General features: G+C 38.6%; 2 protein-coding genes across 3 annotated transcripts; both read right to left on the bottom strand.

The window, feature by feature from the left end:
• Window positions 1-14,163: 14,163 nt before the first annotated feature.
• metap1d (methionyl aminopeptidase type 1D (mitochondrial)) lies at window positions 14,164-21,652 on the bottom strand. 2 transcript variants are annotated; one of them, XM_042498213.2, is made up of 10 exons: window positions 21,555-21,652; window positions 20,207-20,367; window positions 19,891-20,040; window positions 19,222-19,370; window positions 18,775-18,817; window positions 18,504-18,667; window positions 18,320-18,417; window positions 17,158-17,205; window positions 15,090-15,168; window positions 14,164-14,440 (listed from the first exon to the last, which is right to left on the bottom strand). In XM_042498213.2, exons 1-10 carry the CDS (start codon window positions 21,595-21,597, stop codon window positions 14,356-14,358), a joined length of 1,020 nt encoding a protein of 339 aa, XP_042354147.2. In that variant the 5' UTR covers window positions 21,598-21,652; the 3' UTR covers window positions 14,164-14,355. The 2 variants fall into 2 exon arrangements, with proteins under 2 accessions (XP_042354147.2, XP_042354148.2); XM_042498214.2 differs by having other exon boundaries at window positions 21,415-21,584.
• A 2,188-nt stretch (window positions 21,653-23,840) lies between these two features.
• Window positions 23,841-25,737, bottom strand: LOC148188071 (uncharacterized). Its single transcript, XM_088085513.1, has 2 exons — window positions 24,409-25,737; window positions 23,841-23,873 (listed from the first exon to the last, which is right to left on the bottom strand). Exons 1-2 carry the CDS (start codon window positions 25,735-25,737, stop codon window positions 23,841-23,843), a joined length of 1,362 nt encoding a protein of 453 aa, XP_087941639.1.
• Window positions 25,738-26,131: the final 394 nt, after the last annotated feature.

The following is a 26,131-nucleotide window of genomic DNA, read 5'->3' as shown; positions in this document are numbered from 1 at the left end:
GTCACTTTTTAAGGATAGAGAAAACAACATTATTGGTCAATGTGATTGCTATTCAGATAATCACTGATTTTTTAAAAAAGACATTTGTACATGTTTATGTCTTTCACTGTTTTTTGTGTTGGATTTTGCTTATTTGCTTATTTTGTGACAGTTGTATTTGTCTGCTTGTATTAATTGTTGTAACGATGTTTTATCCCGCCCTCTTGGCCAGGTTGCTCTTCAAACTTTCACCTGGTTAAGACTAAATCCTGCATTTTATATAAATATATACATATATATATATATATATATGCCTAACCAGGGACAGGGGTTGAAAATTAGCCTTGGCTAGAAACCTGTATGCATAGCATCTACTATTTCTTAAGAAGCAATGTTTCATGCATTTGTCCCTGTCAAATAAACACATAAGTAAGTTATATATATATATATATATAGTGTTAGGATTTAGGGGAATATATTGGCAGATAAGGAACACAACTGAAAAAGTATGTTTTCTTCAGTGTATTACACCTTTTTAAGGAGAACCATTGTGTTTCCATAACCTTAGAATGAGCCGTTCATATCTACAGAGGCATGGCCCAAACACTGGCTCTAGATAGGGCCATTCACATTTTTGCATCAGCCACCATAGTTAACAGCCCCTTTTATAGTATAAAACTGTAATAAAAACGTAAGTTTAACTGCCTTGGAAACAGGTGTAAACAAAACATATGCAAAGTCCCAGAAGAGGGAAAATATTGGCGCCATACCCTCTGACATTATAGTGCAATCTGCACACTTGCTCCTCGCTCTCACAGTAAATTATGTTTACTGACATCCTTGCAGTTAACAAGCAGAAGCAGCAGCAATAAGCTGGGAGAGAGAGGAGGGAGAATCGTGCTGGCACAGTCAGTACAGTCATCCTGACAGAAATACATTCCCCACTGGTTTCTGATTATCAGTCCAGACAACAATAGCAATGCAAGACCTAGAGTAGGAGAGACACATGGAAACAAAGGCTGAGATAAAGACATGCTTGTGGACCAAAGGAATAGAAATATGCAGAAGTGTTTGTATAATACAGTAGCTGGCTTCTACAGACAACAACACAGAAATCCAAAACATGACCTTTACTCAACCAGAAAAAAACTTCTTGAGATTAAAAATCTTGTGTCCTGGCCAAGACTGGCAGCACCAGATATGCAATATAAGCAATATGAAACACACAAAAAACACAAAATGAAGTTACTGCAAGGAAGGACTAAAAGTATGTTAATATATGCTATAAGTGAACCATAAAAAAACAAGAAAAATTAAAAGATCAGCTAAGACACACCTAGACATTGATATGTAGAAGATGACATACAAAAGTCCTGCAACAGCACTTTGAAACAACCTAGAGGAACCAATAAGAGAAGTCTTTCTGCAGAAGATGTCAAATATATGGAGCTGCATACATAACTGCTCTTTTGCCAAACTCCATATGAAACCTAGGTACAGACAATCAGAACAAGTTATATGAATTGATTTTGCTATTTTTATTTTTTTCCCCTTAATGTAGACACATGAATAAGACAGAAGAAGGCAAATAACAGCTTTGCAAATAAGAGAATGCCAATGAAAAAGTCTACAAAGTTTTCACGGCAACCAGAAAACCATGAAAGGACTTGCCATTTGTAATAAATCTCAATGTAGTGTCATACATAGAGTTCAGATCATGCAGACACCGGAAAGGTGCATTCATAATTATCCAAATAATCAAGCACAATAGAAATAAGTCAGAATTCAGTACGACAATCCTTTCTGCGTTTTCCCTCAGATCATTACATGCCATCACCACGGGGCCTGTGTCTTCTGTAATGACTCATTAGATGAGTCACAGGGCCAGCAGGACACAGAGACCAGACTGGGCACAGACCAGCACATTAACACACTCCCTCACTAGATGGTTTTCAAGGCATTCCATGAGACGCTGACCCAAAGCTTGTCCCCGCAACGCAGCATTTCAGCAGACAACGCCGGCTTTGTCTGCACATTGAGAAAGAGGGCAGACAGAAAGGGAGAGGGAGAAAGAAACTGCCCACATACAGTAGAAAAGGCACAAATAATGGTGGAAGAGTGGAATGCAGACAGGGAAAAAAGGGGCAGGGGAAGAATGTGGTTCCTCTGCAGGTCTGTTATCTACTTAAAGGGACATCTCATCCCCAAAATCAAAAATACGTTTCTCCTCATACCTGTAGTGCTATTTATGGATCTAGATCTAGATCACTTTGGTGTGAGTTGCAGTGTTGTCAGACGCAGAGATGTCTGCTTCTCTCCAATATTATAGAACTAGAGTGGACTTGTCTTGTAGTGCTCAAAGTGCCAAAAATAACTCAACAGCAACGTCTCTTTCCAGAAATCATGACCTGGTTACTTAAGATAATCCACAGACGCTGTGGTGCACAGTTTTATGTGGGAACTTTTTTCTTTCTATGATTTTACGCACCAATTGTATCAGTGTAAATTTCTTGGAAGTAAACAAAAAACCAAAGATTAGGCTTGATCTTTTATATTAGATTATTAATCATCTGATGGGAAAAATAAGGCACATTTGATATGCATTTGAAGAGAAAAACAGACTAACTGAATCAGGGTTTCAAAACCTTTTCTGGTCAGTCACATGTTTGGCAAATGTCTTAATAAAATTACTCTATCTTGTTAGAATCTCTGTGTTGAAAGTGGAAGAATCCCTAAATCATGTGACTGTCAGCCTGTTGATTCTATTTTTGTGTGCTGTTGTTTTTTCCCGTCCAGTTTGGTCCACCCCATTTCCAGGTAAAAGCAGCAGCCAGCTGGAGGATCACCAGTGATTTAAGGTTCTGTCTGCTGAAGGTCAGAAACAGGAATCAGCTTTAACGCTGAAAAGAGCAGCAGTGTGTGAAGTGAGGTGAGGTGAATCAGCTTGCCCTTGCCTTGAGGAGTTCTTTCACAATAAAATTCTATGCCTAAAGTGCATGTTGTGCGTGTGTGTGTGTGTGTGTGGTAACATAATGACACAGTGACAACAGAAGGACCCCCAGTTAAGTCAGGTTTAAGTTCTTTTTTTAAATATCTGGACCCTATTTTCCCATGTTATTGTGTCTAAATGACTAATGAAGAAAAACATTTTTGGAATTGGTCCAGTACTGAGAGACAGAAGTCGGCTGTCTCTTTGCAATGTCAGTTTACGTCCACTAAAAGTGCTTGTTTTTGCCACTGAGATTGTGTCTTATAATATTATGGAAAGGATTCCTACAGAGATAGGCCTTTTTGTTGAAGAGTAAGATCCTTTTCATTAAGCCAGAAACAGCCTCGAAATCATCACCAGCAAATCCACCAGACTCCGTGCAAATAAACAGTCATTTTAGCATGCACAAAGCCTGCACACTTTTACATCTAACTGGGTGGATTAAGGGTTTATTTCAACCAAACCAGAGTTGGTGATTGTTGGAATAGTAACAAGACAAACAAAGACAGTTTTTGTGAGTGTTTTTCATCAGGGGCTGAATGGAACATAACCACAAATTTTAGCAAATTGGCTTTATTATAATTAGAATAATGTAATTAGAATAATTATATAATTGCAATTGTAATTTGTGAAAGATTTATTACCAAGTTGCTCATTGCCTTTTTCCCATGTTTTTGAAAGAAATTGCACCAATTTCCTCAGGGCTCAGAGGTTTAACTACTTGAGAAAGGCATCTAAAAGCAGCACAAGAAAAATCATGTCACTCCAGGCTTTCAGAAGTTTAATCATTAGCTATTTCCGTACATTTTAGCTAACAGTTAACATTGCTTATTTAAATGGGTTAATGACTTTAAGGATTTGATTTTTGTTAAATGTATATGCATGTACACACTGTAAACTAATTTGCTTCTCTCCAGGATTATGTGCTCTGCGTACCGTATGTTCAGTATAATGACAGCAGAAGAGCACAAACCTTGCCTTAAGTGCTAATATAGAGGAATGACGATGAAGGCAATGTTCTCTGACACACACACACACACACACACACACACACACACACACACACACACACACACTCTGAAATTTCAGCACAGCCTAGACTCGCCTGAGCCACAGCCCTGTGTTTGTTCTTAAAGCTGCAGCCCTGGGTACATTCAGCGAAAACAAAAGCACACTCACCTGAGGGTGTGGCGCAGTGAGCTGAGTGGCAGGGTGTGTGTGTGTGTGTGTCTATGACACTGTTGAAACATGTAGCCTTGGGATACTGATAAATCCGCACACTCACGCATCAGTTTCACAATCATATTGAACTCCAACCCCCAAATCTGAAAATGCATTATCCCTGAGCACTATTGATTATGTAAGCCTGTAAATATGTTGACGGCACATCCGCTCAGAATTAATTTTATGGCTGATTCTGATTCAGATCAAAGGAATTGATGAGACATTTGTGGCTGAAAGTCTGGCATGCCTTCAACAAAACAACAGGAGCGGCAGAAGATTAATGACGCAACTCTTCTCATGTATCAGCAGGCTGGTGGGGTTTGAGTACACGTGGTGCACAGTAGCATACCTTAAAGGAATAGTTTCAACATTTTGGGAAAGACACAGATTTACCTTCTCTTTCTTGACATCTGTACAGTAAATATGAAGCTACAGCCAGCAAGCAGTTAGCTCCATTTAGCATAAAGACTGGAAACAGGGGAAAACGGGCCTCCAGGACATGTGCTTTGATTTGAAGCTAATTTTTGTGGTGGCCAAACAGTTGAATTAAATCTGTAGCATGATGCCATTGGGCCGAATAACTTTTTCTCATAGACTTACATTGTGAAAGAGAGATCAGTGGATAATTTTTTTAGAGTCACAACCTCCATAAAATAATTCATTTTCCTATCAGAATCTGATCTATTCGATTCAATAACATTTGGAAAGTCTTAGAAACGACCCTTGGTGTATCATGCAAACTTATGTGCTTGTAGGTGGATTTTTTGAGCCTTTTCTTTTTATTTATCTATTTATTTATTTATTTATTTTAACAGAACTAGCTGTCTTTTCCTTTTGCCATTTTTTATGCAAAACTAAGTTAACTGGCTGCTGGGTAGCTGCTTATTTACCACACACACCTTAAGGTGTTATCAATCTTTTCATCTAATTTTCACCAAGAAAGAAAACACGACGCTAGATGTCATACTATTACTCAAATAAGATATCATGTACATGTCACTGCAAGTGGTCATGAGAAAACATTTGAGTTTCACAAATCTACATGACCCAATCATGTTGAAATAATATCAACAAAACAAAGAGATTTCCTGGTCGATTGCATTTTCATGCATTCTTTACCATCATGTGAAAGAATGCATGTACACCTGTAAAAGTCTTGATTTTAATGCTTTAATTTCAGAGGAGCTGTCCTTTGTGTGAGAGAGTTCTCAGCTCATGGGATGTTGCGGACTTGAACATTGAGAACATATAAATGTGATGAGAACGCTGTTTATGTAATGTCCTGCAAAACTGAGAGAAACCAAAGCTATCAGTTAGCAAGTGAGTGACATTGCAGGGACAAACGACTAATTTACATTCCCCCGTGAGGTATTGATCCTGTTTTTCAGTAGAACGTATACTCATGGTTAAAACATAAAGAGACACACACACACACACACACACACAGTGGAGGCTGAAACAGATCCTTCATCCCTCTTGATGAGTGTATTGATTACAGTCAATAAGGACTAATTGATGTCCTCTCTTGTCCAGCAGTGCTGTAACACCCTCGGGACAACTGCAACCCTCCTTTGTACATTTCCCTCCTGAATGAGGGGTGTGCCAGAGGATGTAATTTGAGATGACAACAGTTATGGGAGGGGTCCAGTGGGTCCAGGTGAAAGCTCACTGGGGGGAGGAGCAGAGTGAGAAAAGTTGCTTTTCAGTTTTCCCCTGACGGATTCATGGCATCATAAGCTTTTTCCAGCTCATAAAACATCATTATAATCACTGTAATTGTCCAGTGAATGTACTCCGGTGTCTGGTGTACTGTATTGTTTTACTCTTATGATAAAATGGTGTTCAGATTTTTTGTACTTCAACCCCTGATTTAGCGTTTGGCCATCAATATCTGCAACACTGGCGCCACATCTCCACCACCCACAACCTTATCTTTTCTCACAACAACAGTGAAATTGTTAAGTGATATTTCCCGAATAAAAGGCCATGTTGACCAGGCAAAAATAACATAAGTTATGAGCACAGTCCCTGGACTGGCTAGGAAAATATGGACAGGATTGTTATTAACATTCTCCCCACAAATGATGGTAAAGTCCAAATTTCTCCAGTAAAGCAGTTCAGTGGCAAACATAAAAAGACTATGACTGTAGTTCCCACGTCAGATTGTTGCAGCTAGAAAATAAACCAATAAAGTGCCTCATTACCAACCATCAACAGATACAAGAAGACTAAAATGCTTGTATGTCCTTTTTGATTAACTTCAATCTCACAAATGAACCCAATCACCAAATAATTGTTGGTTTTTGCATATCTCTGCAATCCATGGATTTGAAATATTTATGCTTTATTATGAAACAGATACGATGAAACTTAAATTTTCAACAATTCTGTGGTTAACCTGTGATAATGTTCAAGCTCGACTTTTCCTCTTGTGCCACTGACATTTGTAACTTTAGGTCTAATTTCCCAAAAACTGTTGGATTGACTGTCATGAATTTGATAAATGTTCATGGTCCCTCAGGATACATTTTAACAGCTTTTGTGATCACCTAACTGAAGCACCACCATCATGTCACATTTTTCAATTTATGAGTTATTAAGAAATATCTGTAAACCTAATGACAGCTAAAAAATGAACTTTGTGCATAGCACTAATTATCAAATGCTAGCATGCTAACACACTAAACTAAGATGGTGAATATTATACTATTAAACATCAGCATGTTAGCGCTGTAACTGTGAGACGTCAGCATGCTAAAGTCAGCATTTATCTCAAAGTACCTCTGTGCAAGAGAACACCCTCACAGAGCTGCTGACGCTGCTGTAGACCAGGGAGGCTCAATTTGCTTTGCCTGGGGACCACTTTTGAAAAATGACAGGAGGCGGGAGCTAGTTAATAAACAAACATTAATAATTAATATAGAGATAATTAGACTGGATCTCTGTCGGGGGTCTGGGAGGTCCTCCCCTGGCACTTTTTTTTTTTTTTATGAACAAGCTGTTCAGTATTTGTATTTTGATGTTTTATGGTGCACTCTGACACATTTTTATCTAAAAAAAAAATTAGAAAATAGTTGGCAGGCTACGCAGCACCTTACCATGGGCCCACAGTATCAGTGCTGTTGGCTTTTGTTTTTATTAATTTATTGTAATATAATATAAATACCACTTAATACCACTAAATCCATCTTCCTGTGATATTCAATAATTAAAATCCTTACATAAGTGTATGGTCAAAGAAAAATATAGTTATTTCATGAAACAGAAGAGAGAATCTGTAATGCAAATATATCCAAAATATCATCATCCAAATATAGCAGAAAAGTCTTATTATGATGTCTATGATTCGCTGTATTTGGGAAAAGGTCCCTGCAATAAATCTAACCACAGCTCTGTGGTAAGGATTTCACACACACAAGCACACAGTACACACACTGTACACACACCAGTGCATCCCGTTTGTCCACAAGTCAGTTGACAACACAACAAAACAGTTTCCACCATAATGGCTTGCTTTGGCAGCCAGAGAGAGCTATACATTACTGGGTGAAACTAATTGTTAAATCACACACACACACACACTATACATACTGAGCTGCTTTAATGGCACTTTGAGGATTGGCAGAGACCTTTGAACTTGTTTAGAAATTCCTCCACAATTCGACCATTCCTTTTTGCTCCACAGGGAGAACTTCCTTCCCTTTGTTTTTATCCACTGCACTATACAGTACATTCAAACACACACACACACATACACACACACAGACGCACACAGGGCTCAGTCTCTATTGTTGAAAATATCTTTGGTCTGTAGGAAAGAGCGTAGTCAAAGCAGGAAAGCTAAATGTGCTGTTTGTCGCTCATCTACTTCTCTGTCCACTCATCAGGACAGGACACCCAAATACAAATATCACATATATCAAATGAAAATATTGTCTCTCAGTGACAATGATATCAATATTATTGGCACTGTGTGGACTCAGGGTCAGAGCCAGTCTTTGCTTTTGTGAAACCTTTTTGACATAGATCAGAGAAAGTGAGAGGGAATTTTTATGAGGAATATATATAAATAAAACACGGCCTCCTTTCAAGCTTAACTGATCCTACCTTTGACTTTACACCTCCCAGTGAGGACCATAAACATATACACACACAGCTGAACAGGTCTTGGTGTGAGCTGCATTACTGGTTTTTCTCTGATCCAAACACTGTAGGAGAGGGCATTGTGCAGGGCAGTGAGCTCCGTGTTTATGAGATTGTGTGTGTGTGTGTGTGTGTGTGTGTGTGTGTGTGTCAGAAGACAACAAAGGCACACAGTTACTATTTATCAGAGACCTTTTAGAGCTGCCTTGGGCGATGCATACCATCCACACACACAAACAGTGCACTCGTGCTCGTTACTGGCTGCCTGCTATAGTTATTTAGACTCAGGAGGGGAGTCAAAGGAACAAAGATACACACAGAAGCCAAAGAGATACACCCAAGAATTAAGGCTTAGCACTGGGTTCCTTATCTGCGGTCCTGAAGCACCAGATCACTCCTCTAAAAATGTTTCCACTTTGTTAAAAGACCAAAAAAAGCATTCCTTGCAATGAAAGGCTGAAGCGGTCAAAAGAGAAAGTTTTCCACCTCGTAAGTGTCAATCAAGAGGAAACCCTCCCTGCAGCAGTCTGGTGACTTCAGTATACGATTGTCTCCCTCCTTCTGCCATACTCACAAATGCATTCTTGCAGATTAACTGTGACTTGTGACACACATTTGTGGCCTAATCTGACTCTAAGACATCTATCATATAGGCAAAATGCCATCTACTTTGGTCCAGACGGAAACATGCTAACATGCTACACTAAAGTTGTGAACATGGTAAACATTATGCCTGCTTAACTACGGCATATTAGCATTGTCATTGTGAGCATGTTAGCATGCTGGTTTTAGTTTTTTAGCTCAGAGTACCACTCAGGCAGCCTCGTAGAGTACCAGGCTGGCACTGGACGGGAATTTGACATCAGAAAGATGTTGGAATCTTACATTGGACAGATTGGTTGTAATGAAAATTGTGTTGACTACATCTTCAATGTCTAACGACATCAGCATTCACACTGTAATCACGCTGACTGGACGCTAAAATTATTATGTTTTGAACATACTGGGTTTTGCTTTCCACACTTTCCCACTAAATGTCATAATTCTACATCAAGATAAAGTTGGTATGAGATGTTAAGATGTCTGATTTTGGTTCCGAAATAACCCGACTGGAAACTACCAAAATATTCATGTCATCTGTCATCAGTGATCTGCATCAAAGTGACCAAAACATAGGACATAATATCTTGTACATAGGAGATAAACTTAGCCAACATTGCCTGCAGGGCTTCTGTTAAAAAAAAGCAACAAAACTAAAAATGGAGGTATGAAATAACAGCCTGAATGCATTATCACAGAGAGGGTGTGGTTCTTTGAAGCTGGAGTCAGATCATGATTCCTGTCTAAACCCACTGAAAAAAATCCAGTAGTCATTTCTAGTAATTTCCACTGTAGAGATGTCCGTGACCAAAAGGTGCACACTCACTCTACACCACCCTGTTGCTACATGTCCTGACAGAGTGCATATTTGATCCCAACTAACAAAACTCAGCTGTTTTTGCTTGGCCCTCAGGTGCTTTGACTAAGTCCCCACAGAGACGTTTAGTCAGTCAAATTCAGTACATGCCATCTGTGATGGTGTGTCAGACAGATCTGCCTCCACAAGTCTGAAAAATGATACCTCACTTTGTCAATGCTATAGTTTTACAGTTCACCAAGGAAACCAAAGATTCCTGTGAAGCTCCTCAGTGAGATGCCAGGTAAGTGTGATATATCACAGACTCAGTCTCAAACACACACACACACACACACACACACACACACACACACACACACACACACACACACACACACTAATAGAGGTATGCACACCTGGAACGTGGGAACGTGGAAGAAACATAACAAATAAATCTACTCATCCAGCAGTTGTAAGAAAAACTATAAGTATGTTGACATACACAGCAGTGCCCTCGCACATGCACATGGTGGAATGACTAGAAATGAAGACAGCAGATATGAACGTCACATGCGATCAGCATCAAGGGCACAGAAATGTATATGCCGGTATGTGAGATAGTATAAGCAAAACTCTAAAATATGCAGTGTGTCTATGGAATAATGGCTTTCCTTTTGACTTGTTTATAGAACCGATTCAATATGTTTGACAGCATTGTAAGATGCATTATATATGTGTATGTTTTCTCGTATGTCTGACCTTTAGAGAGTTTTGACTTGAGGTTAAGTGAGGTTACGTCAAGTGCGTTAATGTAATAAATAGTATCAGATGTGTCAAGATAAGAGTCAGTTTCAGAATTTGTGTCAGACAGAAAAACAAACTAGTTTTCAGGCTCTTCCAAACATGTTATGATCCAAATCTGTTTACGATTATATCAATTTTATAGGAATGAATAGCGAAAAGGTAGTTCTGCAATAAAAGTAAAATGTCAGACAAAACTTTTGTGGGTAGAAACAATAAAAGCATAGAGAGTCTTATGACGGCACTAATAATACCAGAAAACTGATTATTTCTCCCATGGCTCATGGCCCTAACTTTTTACCAAATTTCACTGGAGTTGTTCTTAAGACTCTGCACTCATTAATACCCAAACAGGACAAAAAACTCCTCTCACAGAGGAAATGATAATCCACAAGGTTTCACTTATAAGCAAAAGAAGCATGGCACTTTTTTTAAAGTAGTGAATGTGTTATTTCAAGGTCGAATACCAAAGAGCAGGCGAGGATTCATCTGCAGAGCGAGGGGAGAGAGCAGGAATGAGTCCCAACATGCAAGAACAGAACGAGAGGCAGGAGAGAGAGAATTCATGACCACAATCCAACACCTCACCCCGCCACTCCCTGCTCCTCCCTAAATCTTACCCTCTTACCCACTTCTCCTCCCCCTAATGTCTACCTCCTGCTCTTTGACTCACTTTCTATCCTCGCAGACAAACCTCTTATCTTTTCAGATTTTTATGTTTTAAATTTAATGAGTCATGCTGGTGGGAGATAATCAAGAGCTGTTTATGACTCCAGCCCTGATTCACAGGAAGCTCACACTTCTCCTGCCACATATGCCACACCCTGCACTAAAATCAAACAGAGTGTGCTGTGTGGCTTAAACGCATAACCTTAGATACTATAAAGATCGTGCAGCTCAGTTCAGTATTTTAGAAGGTCTTAATTTATGGTTTTAAATATGATTTTGGCCCTCGAGTTTCATAATCATTATTTGATTATCATCAAATGTCTTGCATCAAATATAATTATAATTTGTGAATCATTTCCTGGCTGTACATGATCAGACTCCAGATTAGCTGACCCACCTTTATTTGTCTAATCCTTCCTGCCTCACCCACAAACTGGCACTGGCATGAGCACAGACGCACACACTCAGTGCACATTGGCAGGAAGTGAAAACACACCCAGTCGGCTGAAATCCATTTTCTCCACCTATGTTATTTGCTCTCGGAAGCATCCTCTCTTTGCCAACCTCTCCTCGGTTACAGATGCATTATAAATCTTCTATGCATATTAAATAACCTGGAAGTTGAGCTCTAGTCATGGTGAGAAGTGTCAGATAATGTACAAGAGAGTTACTGTAAAAAAGCCTAAGCACAAAGGTGGTGAGGTAAAGAGAGAAAGAATCTTTGAGATATTTGATCGCGCTTTTCTTTATCAAATCCACCTGTAGAGAAAAGATATAGCTACTAAAATAGAACAAAAGGATGATGCTATGTGTGGAATTTACAATCACAACACCCTTTTGCCGTCTCCTTTGTGCATTTTTTTTCTTAGAAAAAAACTGAATCAATCGGTCATACTAAGGAAAAAAGTAGGCTTTAGGCTCTGGGAGAAGACATGCAACAGTGGTTGATAATTGACACTTGTTTTGGATCAATATAACAGTGCTTTCTTCTTATGGTTATGGATCACAAACATGTTCTATACGGTCAGATGTGTTGTGCCTCTGTGACATGAGTGAAGATGTGAAGCTGACGTTTTAAGTAACGCAGTGTGTGCTGCCATCTACTGTGCTGCTCTGACTGCCTGCAGCTGACATCAGCCTTGATATGTCTGTGAGCTGCCACACTCTTTCACATGCCCTGATGAAGACTGTGAGCTGAAATGTGTGGGTGTTTTGCCCATTCATTAAAGGCTATTTAGCTTTTGCATAACAGTGTGCCCTTTTTTGGGTGGTCATAACTTACTGACAAAACAAATAACAAGCCTGACCTCTCCCACCTTTTTTGGTCATACTTGTCCTTGGATGTTTTTGATTCTGAAATATGTGAAGTAGTACTCCTCAGCCAACCTAGTTTATGAAAAGTAAAGAGGATTTGGTATTCTGTAACACTATGACATGCCTTGCAGAGTAGAGAAGACTTTTAAACAACATTTAGAGCAATGTTGCCAACATGGGGGTCCTGACACACTAAGGGTCACCAAAGCTTCACTGGAAGTCATGAATCTGTTATAAAATATATATGTTTTAAAATATATACAGTTGGCCTATATCTCGGCATGTTTTTCTGTTCAGAAAACAAAACTCTTTAAAGCTTAGATAATTCTTAAATATGTAAACAATTTATAAAAATCTCACAGAATAAGAGCTATGTGAAGAAATTCAAAAGAAATACTCCAAATCGCACGTTTTACACAAACCTCCAGCAGTTATTTTGCTCGTTGTTAGAGTTAACCGTACAGTTTATCAGTTGTTCTGTACTATTATTGTTATGCATAGAATATGATATCCATAATGTGTGTCACATAGTCAGGGGTCTTCAGTTTACTGAGTAATAGAAAAGGGGTCCCATAAGGAAAGGTTGGGAACCACTGACTTAGACAATGATGATGTGAGACAAATATTAAAATCAAAGTGGACCATTGACTGAATTCATAAAAGGTGAAATAATAAAAGCATTATTCAGCTTTTAGTAAATGGTAAGTCATTACTTTCATAGGTGGACGAGGTTGTGCTGGGAAATTTTGGACTCATGGACTCCTGGCCTAAGCCCTTCTCTTGTTGCTCCCAATTAACTGTTTCAAGTCCATCTGGATATTTAGAATTCAAATTTTAACGGTAGCTTAGGTATTTTTCAAACTGGACCCTATTTTTTCACATTTTTGTGTCGCAATGACTAATGGAGACAATTTTTAAAATTGGTCCAGTATTAAGCGAGAGGGTTGCAGCCATCAGCAGCCACACAGGCTGCAGGATAACTACTCAGGGCATACCAGTGCTGACAATTTATGTCCACTGAAAGTGTGTTGTTGTTTTTTTTTTTTTTACCACTAAGAGGATTAGATTGTTATTTTAAGTGTGTGACAACGATTTGGAAAGGATTCACACAGAGATAGACCTTTTTGTTAAAGAGTTAATTCCTATCGTCTAATAACACTTAAATCAAAGTCACAGAAACAAAATAAAACTTGCAAAACCCATCTTGGTTCATCTTTCCACCATTGAAATAAACTCTTCAATCACCCAGTAATATGTGAGAATACGCTGGCACTATACACACTAAAATTGCTGTTTATTTAATGGAGTTTTTATGACATTATATTTTATTATTTTGTTAATTGAGGGTCTATCTCTGTAGAGATCCTTACCAGATAATAATCTTTAATAAGCACTTTTAGTAAATGGACGGTGCACAAATGGCCCAAGTGGAAACATAATTAACTGGTCAGCTGTTGATGGGTTGGCAAAAAAAGACACTGAAGTTTGAAGGAGACTGGGATCTCTTATAATGGCACTAGCTACACTCCTGATTTGAACAGAGCTCTACTTCAGTCATGAGAAGCACCACATATGCTCCAATCGAGGGTGAAAAAAACACCTTCAAACTGAATATACAGATACTGTGCGTGTCCAATCAAAAGCAAAATTGAGAAACTTAATTTAATTTCTTTTTACACACTTTACAGGTAGAAACGACACACTTGTTAAAAAAGTGTCTAGGTGAATCACTATTCAAGTTTTTGTAACAGTGCTTTGTTAACACAGAGGGTAGTTTAAATCGTGTTTGAGGTAAAGACATTTCCGTCAAAGTCGGAGTCAGCGTTTAGATTCCTTCCGGTCATAGATTGCTCTCTTCTGGCAGCTTGGTGAGAATATCCACTCCGTCAGATGTGATGACCACCGTGTGTTCAAACTGAGCAGACCTGCACGGATGTCAGTTAAGAAGATACACATAAGACTGTAAAGGTTTTAAAAGTTCAAGATTTGAGGCAACTATGTGTTATCAATTTTTATTTTTATATTGCTTTCACTACGTGTCCGTCTTTAATGTAAAGCACTTTCTGATTATTTTATAGAGAAATCTATAAAATTTATAAAATGTATTTTCTATATTTATATAGAAATCAACTTTACTTACTTTTGCATTGAGTTTGAAATTAAATGATTGCTATCAGTTATGTCTGTGTGAATTCTCATTCATTTTTTTAAATAATCTAATGTGGTTTTATATTGGCTTTGATTACTTTTTCCTTTAAGCTCTACATTCTTTTCAGGTACACATTGTACATCTCTAATCTGATGCTACGATTTGGCTGGCATATTGTATTCCAAGGACTGCAAACTTTATTGATATTTTGTTTTGAGACACTTGATTCGATGTAAGTGCAAGCCATTTTTTATTATTTGGTTTTGTTCTGATATTACTTTATATGGTAACTGCATTATTTTGGGTTGTTTAAATTCTGTGTTTATATATAGTATATATGTATAAACCATTTAGTCAGCAAGAAGTGTTTTGCTGAAAATAGAGCTACAGCACCACAACAAAGACCATTTTCATTGTCAATGTACCTTTTATCGTCTGCAGACACTGCAGTCCACTTGTCCTTCAGGATTTTAAACTCTGCTGACCCCTCCATCAGTATGGGCTCTACAAAAATTAACAGACAATGTCAGCCCCTCCTTAGAGCCATTAGCACTTGCAATTTGCAAAGACAAAGATGTTACAGGCTTTTTAATTGATGATCATAATTTCAAGTTAAATATGTATGCAGATTATATTTTGTTGACCCTATCCAAACCATTATACTCCATACCAAAAGTGTTAGAAATTATTCATTCATTTGGAAGCCTTTCAGGCTATAAAATGAATTGGACTAAAAGTGAATCCATACCTTTTAACAACTGCACACACTCTACTGATCTTGGACCAGCTTATTTTGTCTGGAGAACGGATGGTTTGAAATACGTAGGCATAGTTATCAGAATGTCTATTAGTAAAACATTTGATTTAAATGCATATAATAAAGGAAGACCTTAAAAGGTGGTCTTCCCTGCCTTTGTCCCTGTGGGGCAGAGCAGAAGTACTAAAGGTGGACGTTCTCCCAAGAATTATTTTTTTATTTTCTTCTGTTCCTTTGTTCATTCCAAAATCTTGGTTTGATACTATAAACACAATGTTGTCATCTTTTCTGTGGAATAACAAGAAGCCTTGAAATAATCAGAAAAATCTATCATTGCAGAGAGACAAAGGAGGCCTTGGCGTCCCAGATGTATTATCTTGCATTTAATGCTAAATATTCCCTTACTTGGGGTTATGAAAAGACTGAAGATAAAGGGAGCTGGGATTGGCTGGAGGAATATCTTGTAAAAAGAGCAACTTATTTACTTTTCTTCACTCTGATACAATCCTGTTCCACCTCAAAAGCTATATAACTCTACTATGAAATTATCGTGCAACATAAATAAAGAAATTCATAAAAGAATGGGAATTACAAGAAATGCTCTACCGTCTTGCCCAACATAGCATAATGCTGCTTTTAAGGCTGCAGGGAATCCACTGTCCAATATTATATGGTATCAAGACAATATTAAAGAAATTTCACAAATTGCGGAGAACAGGGTGATTTTACCCCATGAGTGACTTAGAAGATATAATTTAAACATGAACAGTTTTTTGCCATATGCCCAATTAAAATGATTTTTTTGCCAAATTTCCCAAAGGAAATTTTGACTGATTTTGATAGATAAAAAAAATCAGATTCTTATCATTAGACTGAGGAGTTGTCTCAGGTTCCTACATGATGCTGCTTCAGTCCTCCTCAAATCCAAACACTCAGACTCAGTTACAATGGGAACATGATTTAGGGATCAAATTCGCTCAAGATGAATGGGAGAACATTTGCAAAGACATTAAAATAACTTCAAAGTCAGTCAGAAGTAGAGTTATATCACTCCCTCTAGACTTAAAAAAAATGACTCAAATGTTTCAGATCTCTCGCATGAATGTGGACAAGTGGAAACTTTGTATCATATGCTGTGGCACTGCCCTGCAGTCAAGTTGTTATTATGAATATAGATATTTCACTATGTCCGGTTTCTTACCTACTAGGTCACAGAGCGGCACATTTCATGACAAAAAAAGACAGAAAGACAATGGGCTTAGCCTTTTTAGCTGCGAAAAGACTGACTTTGTCAAATTGGAAAACTCGCAAGCCAAAATGTTTCTCAATTGAAACATGGCTACTTGAGTATTTTAATCTTCTTGGTATGGAGCAATAGCAGACATGTTACATGACAGTAAGTTTAAGACTGAAACCATATAGAAACAGGTTTGGAAAATGTGCCTTAGTATCAAGAATAATAATTTAATTAATTTCAGTTAAGTATGAGAAGCCCGGTGCTTTTCTTTTGCTGTGAGGCATGTGTCGACCCTGTACAAGATAAAGTGGACCTCATGGTGATGAAATGAATGTATGTGGTATTGCAAGCACTATATATCCCCTTCTATATTAAATGTTGTCAGTGGTTGGATTTGTGTGTCTTACTTTGTCATGTATAAATGTAAAAGCTTCAATAAAAAAATACAATGTCAGCCCTGCACTCATACACAGTGGCATCCTGCAAACAAGTAACTCACCTATTGTGAAAGACATCCCTTCGTCCATGGTCATGTCATTGTCATTAGCTGAAAATGAAGAGGAAAGAAGGAATATCTTCATTCATTAAAAAGACATTTCAGCAACATGATTATGGTTTTTATATCAGAATTTATTCTCCTCATTTCTGTTTCCAATATCCCACAAACTAAACAAGTCATGTGAGTCTCTTGTGGAGGTTATCTGACTCACAATAACTACACTCTTTACTAGCACAATGTAGTGTGAAGTATATCAGTTTTACAAACTTCACGTCTGTTTACTTCCTGTTGGCTCTACAGTCATGTCACCTTCGCCTTCGACCTTAGTATTCAAAGTGCTTTTTCAACCTTAAGTTAGTCAAAGCTACTTCACTCTTAACAGTGAGCTTTGTATATATTCGCTATAATATTTACGGTTCTGACTTGTTTATAGTGTTTCTAATCACTCTGATAATCAATTCAATGTTTAACTCTTTGAAACCTGGATCAACGTCACTTTTCGTGTGCTGTTCTCTGACGCACTTCACAAGCATTTAAAACTTTGAACCCTTAGCTGGTTTTGTTTCTTTCAAGAACATAGGGAAAAATGGAATGAACAACTAGGCAAGAAATGTTCTACAAATTGCAAAAGTTATGGGACGCCCAGTTGTTCACCTGGCAGAGCGCCCGCCCCTTATGTACAGAGGCCGTGTCCTCAATGCAGCGGACACGGGTTCGACTCCAAACTGCGGCCTCTCACTGCATGTCATCCCCTCTCTCTGTCACACTTTTATGCCTAAGCTTTCCTATCTCAATAAAGGCAAAAGGGGGAGAAAAAAAAACACAAAAATAGTAGATTTGATAAAATATTAAAAATAAGCTAGGGAAAATTTAAAGAAAATCATATTTATATAATAATTACATATTGGAAATTATGTTAGTTTTTTTGCACGTTTTTTCATTTTTTTAAATTTTGTGCTAACTTTCAGGTCATTTACCTATACTTTTTACTAATTTTACATACATCTTTGCCTTCTTCCCATGTTTTTGAAAGAAAACCGACAAATACAATACCTCAGAAAGTACTGACAAACACATAGCATAAATGCACAGCAACACATGTGATGCACACATACGCAGGTGCTGCTGTTGAAGTCTCTGGTGAGCACAGACTCAAACTCACCGTGGTGCCAGATCTCAGGATGGCAGTGAAAGTAGGAGCCGATTCCATGTCCAATGAAATAAGGACACACTTGAAAGCCACTGGCACAGGCTATTTCACTGCCAACAGTACAGAAAAAAAGGTGTTTTAACATATTAGAAACAGTGAATGTGATTATATGTTGTATAGCTTTTTATTTTTTTACCTGATAGTGTTTCCTATAACACAGAGCTGTGCACCCGGCCTGCAGGCAGCAATGGCCTCATCTCGGCAGCGCCTGGCGGTTTCCACCAGTCGCTGCCCAGCTTCATCCACCTGGCCAATCAAGAAGGTTTCTGAGGTGTCACCGTGGTAACCATCCAAATACACCTATTATGAATGGGCAGAGGTCAATGATCTGAACAGTGTTGCTCCGAGTGGTAACGTTGACGGTAATGTCTTTGAGTTTGTTTGCGTCTGTTAAAGCATCAACTCACAGTGACGTCGACGTTGATGATATCTCCGTCTTGAAGTTGCCGACTATGGTACAGACGAATAAAAAATGAATCACGCAACGTGTAGAATCCCTTACGTTTTCCGATTTTTAAAACTTTTTTGGCTTCTTGCCTTTACTTGATAGGACGGTTCAAACGAGAAAGAGGGAGAGAGAAAGGGGATGACATGCAGCAAAGGGCCGAGGCCGGAATCAAGCCCACGGTCGCTTCAATGAGGACGCAGCCTCTGTATATGTGGTTCCCTATCTACCAACTACTGGGTGCCCCCCCTTTACATTTTCAATAATGTGCATTATTGATATTTGAGCCAGCTGACAGTTTTAAAATGCTGTTCCTACTTTGTACATCACAAAGTGCTAAAAACTCACTTATTATAATCCTCTTTAAAAAAAAAACAAAACCGTGTGTGTGAATGCTCTGCTTGTTTACCTGTCAGGTATGCCGTGGCAGACCACATTGTTCACAGACGTACAAACTGACTTTGGAAAACCCCCGTATCTGAGAGGGGAGGGGTAGGCGTTGTGCTTGATTGTCTCCTGGTGCACGATGAAGTCTATTTCATCTGTTGTCATACCAACCTGAAAGTTTCAGGTCAAAATAGTTTTGTTTATTTTTCATGACATAGAAACACAAACATTACTTCGGCCCTTCCCATCACACAAAAAGTCCACTAACACCCACAAACATCTGTTTTTTTAATGTAATGGGAAAGTTAACAGCTAGCATCGTGGGTCAAATGACTGTGTAATAGTCACAGGTTTTTATCGGCCCCAGCTCCGATCGGCAGCGATGGAGACACAAAATCCAGCTCTAATTTTAGCCCCTTAACCAATGTGATGCAATAACTGCCACCACAAAATACTGTTTCCTCCAAATCAGTGCTCAAACATCGTTCCACAAAATACAGTGCTTTTCAACGTAAGAAATATTCATTTATTGTGCAAAATAATACAAAATATTCCAACTTGATGTTTTGTACACATTCACTGTTAAATAGAAATATCTGGCTGTCATATCAGCAGAAATCTGCATGTGGGCTGATCCAATGATAAGCCAACATTATTATGCATCCCTTTATTATAGTGATCAGGTGCTTACCCTCAGACTGCGTCCAGCGAGTAGCAGCACACGCCTGGCTAGCTGACATGCTCTGGCAAGGCCGTCGATCTGCTCTTGGTCTTTGATCTCTATGTAGTCGGGCCATTCTGGGACCAGTCCAGTGCCAACATAGTCAGGCCGCACAATGTGCTACAGTCAGAGAGGACAGTAAGGACAGGATACAAAGGGCGGGTCATATTATTGACCCCAGGCTTTGTATAATTTTGAGACAGAAACCAAACTACAATAGAAATTTTCATTTAGCAGGAGCTGACTTGCTTCAGCAAGGCAAAAAAGAAAACATAAGGTGCTGTACCTTGGGTACTGCATAGGCAGGCCTAACATTAGCTGGGCGAACTACATGGTGAGAATTTTTCCACTTCCTCCAGAAGAAACACCGATGTTGCTGACACAGTAAGGCTGTGGGTGGACCACAGCTTCTTAAACAACAAACTCTTCGCAGGAAACCACCGAGCCCTGGACAAAAGGAGAGCAACAGAATAAAGGACAAAGTGTTCTCTCTCTTTTTTCTTTTTTTTTTTTTACAAAACTTTCCAGCAAAAAAAAAAGGTAGACATGCAATTCTTATGGTGAGGCTGTCTGGGATCCCCCAATTCCAGTGCTCTCCTCCAGTGAAATACACCACCTCCTCATATGTATGACTACATATATGTAACCTCAATATAGCAACTATGAAATTGCAACATTCCCACTTTAAATCTAAGTAGTGAACTTTGTTGCACCTTATTCCCCACCCCCACCCCAAAAAAATACTACATAAAATAAGATATATGTCACTACAAATCACAGGCATTATGTAAAAACCACAAGCGTGTGTAGGATTCAGTGGCATCGAGCAGTGAGGCTGCACATTGCGATCAAACTTCTTCTGTGTGCCAAGCATGTAGGAGAACTACATTGGCCAAGTATCAATTTTAATATTATACCAATAATATTAACCTTGTGGCAGCCAACAAGAACAACAAAATCAATGAATCTGTCAGTCAAAAACAATTAAAAACTAGGTAAGATGTCCCAAAAAAAATATGTATCATTTATCACTGTTAAAATTATGTTATGTGAAAAAAAAACATAATTATATGTATATATATTAATTCTGCAATATTCTGGCTCATTTCTTGTGTGTTTTTGTTTTCTACTTTTTCTCTTTTAACAGGTAATTTTCTTGAGATTTTGTTCATGTCTTGCTATTTTAGAACTACGTGTTGTTAACTGGCTCATTGCCTACTCTCCAAGTTTTTGAAAGAAACCAAACCAGTTTGATTTCAGAGGGTTAAACTGGTGTGTGGAACAATACATTGTTCCACGTGCCGCTTTTTTATTTTGATCACCTGCCCCTCTAAAGGTCTCTGCATGGCCCTGCGAGATACCATTAGCTACAGTGCATTACATTCAGTGCTGCAATCAGTCCAAAAACAGACCCACGGGACACACAGCAGGTTAGCTTACCGGTACAATCAGCTGGCTTTGCAGCAGCTAGCAAAACACCCGTACTTTACTTACAAAATATCGGTGCTGCTGTCGTATTTTGATGAAATTCCCACATAAGTTCTTTGTTTTTAAGTTACGCAAGAGCACGAGTAGACCGGGCTGACGCCAATGCCAGCTGTCTCTCTACATGATGGCAGTGTTTGACTCAGTACCTGCTTTGGCTGCAGCGAGTCCTACAGAGCAGTGCGCCGCCATGGACGTTTATTGGCGATCACGTGGTGAGAAAATCACGTGATGCGTGACTTTTTTTTTTTTTTTTTTCCTCTTTAAGTGCTTTATTAGTCAATCGACTACAAAACACGTGTAAGTGAGATAAGTCAATCACTATAAGCAAGTGAATAAAAAACAGAGAGACATATACTGAAAACTATTTTTATTGATACAAATACATGAAGGAAGGCGCACAAGTTCATTTTTTTAACTCTTTGAAAGCTGAGCAAATTGGCTTGATTTCTTTTAGGAACATGGGCAGACACGAAATTACTAAAAATTAGAGAGAAATTTGTAAAGAAAACATTCCAAGAAAATAACCTGACACTAAGCCATTGGGTATGGGCACAGATCCAAATCTTATTAAGTCTTTCTGCTAGTTCTGCACAGAATGAACAATTCACAATTTTCCAACAGTTTTTTGATAGTTTTATTTGTTTTGTTTTGTTTTTGTTTGATGCAGTCTCTTGAAGATGGAAATAACAACAAAAATATACATCATTACATACATATAATGATACGTCTACATCATTATGAGCAACTCTTTGGCAATCACATGATTTTGAGTCACTGATTGAATTTATCTACTTATTTGTAATCAAGGAACTCAGTCTTTGCCATATTTTGTAATCTGGTGTATAGGTTTATAGATTTTTTTCTGTAGTTGTTTGTTTACTATCTTTATTTTTCGTTTTTTTTTGGTACAAATTCTGTTTGCACCTTGGGAGGCATGTGTGTTTTCTGTATCTTCATCAAAGCATACTTTAAAAAGCCCTCATTATTCTATCTTTACTGTTAGGTGCTCACTGTAAATAGGAGATGTGGTGGAAATTACTGTATTTCCAGTCAGAGGAGTGAACAAATAACTAATGATACAAAAGCAGTATATATTATTATTGTATAATGAAGTGATAAAAGTAATGTAAAAAGGGGGTTTAACAAAGTCAAACTATTTTAGCTGAAAGGACAGAATTCAAATACCTAAAAAACTTAGGAAGGCTAATTTCCAGAGCAATATCCTGGTTAACTTCTACAGAGGAGCAATAGAAAGCACACTGACTGGAAACATCACAAACTGGCATGGTTTGTGCACGGCCCAAAACAGGAAGGCTTGACAGCGGGTGATTTAAATTTCCCAGAACATCACCAGTTCCCATCTACAGAGCATCAGTGACGCTGAAGTGAGGTGTCTGCACATAGCCCAAAAGATACTGAAAGACAGCAGCCACCCCAACAAAAATCTGTTCACTCTGCTGCCATCTGGAAAAAGATACAGACGTATCTGCTGCAGAACCACCAGACTACAGAGCAGCTTCTTTCCCCAGGCTGTGAGACTCCTCAACTCCTCCCTTGACGCCAAAAGATGTAGCAAGATTTAGGATCAACTTAAAATTTAATTTCCTCTTAAACTACATTTAAGAAAAATGACAATAAAGTTACCTTGTACCTTGAAATCAAAATGTTATATGGGGTAATTAAGGTGAATATATAAGGTAAAGACATTTTGTCTCTACAGGAGACCTGGTGAGCACTGACATATCTGTGAATGTAGAATTTGATATATGTTGAAACGTATATGAAGCACTCAACTTTTAATTAGTAAAACATCATTTTTGAGGAGGAATGGAGCTCTAGAAGGTACATTGGTTAAAATCAATTGAGTGATGCAAACAAATACTGTAATTATATCTTTACAGCTTCAACCACTAGACTTATTAACTTACTATTCATGGTCATGCACATAACTTTTACACAAGATAGTTTTCACATTAAAAAAAACACACTGTTGCAGAAGAGAACAGTTTTTTTCTTTTTATTTCTTTTAAACTGATTTAGCACGTCAGCCTGAGTTGCATATTTACATCTATAAACGCTAACAATAAGAGAGATAAGCAAAAATGTATTATTATTATTATCACATTTTATTATTAGCGGGCAAACCGGAGCACCCGGAGAAAACCCTTATGACCTAAGTATGAATGAATTGTTTCTGTTTTTTTTTTTTAACATAAAACCAGATAGCTTTTGCTGCATGGTTTCATGATAACGGGCAAACCGGAGCACCCGGAGAAAACCCTAACGACCTAAGTATGAATGAATTGTTTCTGTTTTTTTTTTTTTACATAAAACCAGATAGCTTTTGCTGCATGGTTTCATGATAGCGGGCGAACCGGAGCACCCGGAGAAAACCCTAACGACCTAAGTAGAGAACACAAATTCCCACAGGTTCAATACTGAGAACCGTGAGTTTGCAGTGCTGACTGCCAAAGATGGAGATGGAGTAAAAAACTTACTCCATCATGATTATGTTTGACCTAAATGGTATGGACCTCACTATGTCTATAGGGAAATTTATTTTATGCCAAGAACTTTGCCCACCCGAGAGAAGAATCTGCAGATGGCATTTGGCTTCTTTTGTGGTTTTACTATCTGATTTTTTAAGGCGTTGACAATAAAATCATCAAAGCTTGGCTTTCCAACAGTCATTAAAACCAGCACCATCTCTGCACAGCCGAAATGTTTGCACAGATCCTTAAAAACGGCTTTGTCAATGTTTTGTAACTTTTTTCCAGTGATTTCAAAATCTACTCCCTCGACTTCAGCCCATAATTTTTCGAACAGGCGGTCAATGAGGATTTTTAAGTTTTCGTAGTCAGTTTTCACCCCTGACTTGTTTAAAACCCGCGAAACCAGCTTCTTTAAAATGACATTGACAGACATTTTGTTAAACTTTGTCTGTGCTCTAAAATCAGCATCCGTCTCCTCAGGTACTATTACTGAGGGTACTGGGGTTACTGTCTCAGTGTCCTTCAAAGCCTGTGTGACATTGTCACAGTGGATGCCAGCCTTAGAGGTCAGCCACCACCTTAGCAGTCCCAGGAAACGCCATACTTTGCGGTTTATGTTATTTTTGATGTTATCATTTAACGTTAATCGCGCAATTCCTGGGACAATATTAGGAATCACTCCCCCGTATATGTGATCGTACAGGAGATCACATAGCGCGTTTGTAAATACCAGGTTTTTACCCCTGGAAATATTCTGTAACCTATGGTACACAGAAAATTCATTTCCCCCCTGATGTTCCTCACCATCCTCTGATGGAAACAGAGACTCAATTTCATCACAGAATGACTGTATTGATTTCCTGCTTTCATCTTTGGCGTTGGGGAAGAATTTAGCCCTCAACTGTCTCGCAATTCTAAATATTGACATTTTTGCGAATAGTTTGGCAAAAAATGTCTTAATCCTCCAGCACAATTTTGTGTTCTCTACAGATTCTGTGCTCTTATTTTTCTCTCTGGATTCTGTGCTCGTACTTGGCAAACAGAATCCACTACTGATGTCGTCAATGTCACTTGCAATTGTTTTACTTTCCTGGGAGGTTTTACATGCCAACACCTCTAACTCTGATTCACTAATATAACCTAGGAAAGGATCTGTGATGTCGCTCATCTCTTGCTTAATTAATAGCTCGGCATTAGATCCAGAGCTGTCTACTGAGCATCTTGAGACTCTATTAGGAGTTCCTGCCGTCTCAGATCTCGCTAGGGACTCTGCCACCTCCAGGTCCTCTGAATATTCTTTAGTCTCCGCCTGTGTGGAGACGTCAAGAGTATTTTTGGGCCTAGGACGAGGTGTGCACTTATGTTTAATCTTGCCCATGAATGATTTTATCATAGAGCAAGCATGATTGACCATTTCATTAAGTCTGTGAGGGGGGGTCACAACCTCCAAAGACATAGGCTTGGAGGTGTCCTCACTTGATCCGATGGAGGACTCTAGGATTGTGGCAACCTCCCTGGAAATCATTTTGGTCAGGTGTTCTGAACTGACGCACTGCTCTTCGTCATCTACGTTCAGAACTTGAGCAAAAGCCTGAGGAAGTATGTTGCCCAAAATGGACTGAACATGTTCCTCAGATATTTTCAAATATGTAGATCTAAGATTCTTAAAAATTAGATCTGTTATTGATGCTGACAGGTCTAAAAGCAGCTCTCTCAGCAAAACTTCTGTGGCATTATCAAGTTTGCCTCTTTCCAGGAGCAGTTGCTGTCTCCTTGATATCCCATCGAAAAAGCTTTCGATGACAGGACGGATATCTTCAACAGTTATCTGTTCCATTTCGTCTCTCACTGGAGTTACCATTGTTTGACCCGATTCGTATTATGTGCTGCAATTATCTCTGATGGATTTGTTATACTGTCGGAGTTTGTTTTTCACGCACTGCTTGAAGCTCTTCTCGGCAAACAATGACAAATGTGGGGCTTCACCAGCAGATATAGAGCGACGTACTTTGGAATCTGACGTCAGAACATCCTAAGTGACATTCTGGGGGCCTTTATGACTTCACCCCCACTGCAGCTTAGCGACCGTTGCTAGGCAACGGCAGCACGCACTAACAGGATACATTAAAATGTCAGCTGAACATCCGAATCACATCCATATCTCGAGTTGATAAACGGTCATTACACACGAAAAATTAAAAGCCACCCAAAAACGAAAAGCCTGTTTTTTT

This window comes from Plectropomus leopardus, chromosome 12 (genome assembly GCF_026936395.1).
Source record: "Plectropomus leopardus strain MGB_pleo_1.0 chromosome 12, ASM2693639v1, whole genome shotgun sequence".
In the NCBI taxonomy this organism is placed as follows: Eukaryota; Metazoa; Chordata; class Actinopteri; order Perciformes; family Serranidae; genus Plectropomus; species Plectropomus leopardus.
Note: the sequence above shows the minus strand (reverse complement) of the source record. Positions and strands in the feature narration are given on the sequence as shown.

What these genes read in the sequence shown, in the direction of transcription:
- metap1d (XM_042498213.2), bottom strand. Translation starts at nt 21,597, where the DNA reads ATGGCGGCGCACTGCTCTGTAGGACTCGCTGCAGCCAAAGCAG. An exon ending in TCGCTGGACGCAGTCTGAGG is followed by an intron (nt 19,371 to 19,890) that starts GTAAGCACCTGA and finishes TGAAACTTTCAG; the next exon opens with GTTGGTATGACAACAGATGA. An exon ending in TGCCACGGCATACCTGACAG is followed by an intron (nt 18,818 to 19,221) that starts GTAAACAAGCAG and finishes TCTGTACCATAG; the next exon opens with TCGGCAACTTCAAGACGGAG.
- LOC148188071 (XM_088085513.1), bottom strand. Translation starts at nt 25,737, where the DNA reads ATGGAACAGATAACTGTTGAAGATATCCGTCCTGTCATCGAAAGCTTT. An exon ending in CTTTGAAGGACACTGAGACA is followed by an intron (nt 23,874 to 24,408) that starts GTAACCCCAGTA and finishes CATCTTTGGCAG; the next exon opens with TCAGCACTGCAAACTCACGG.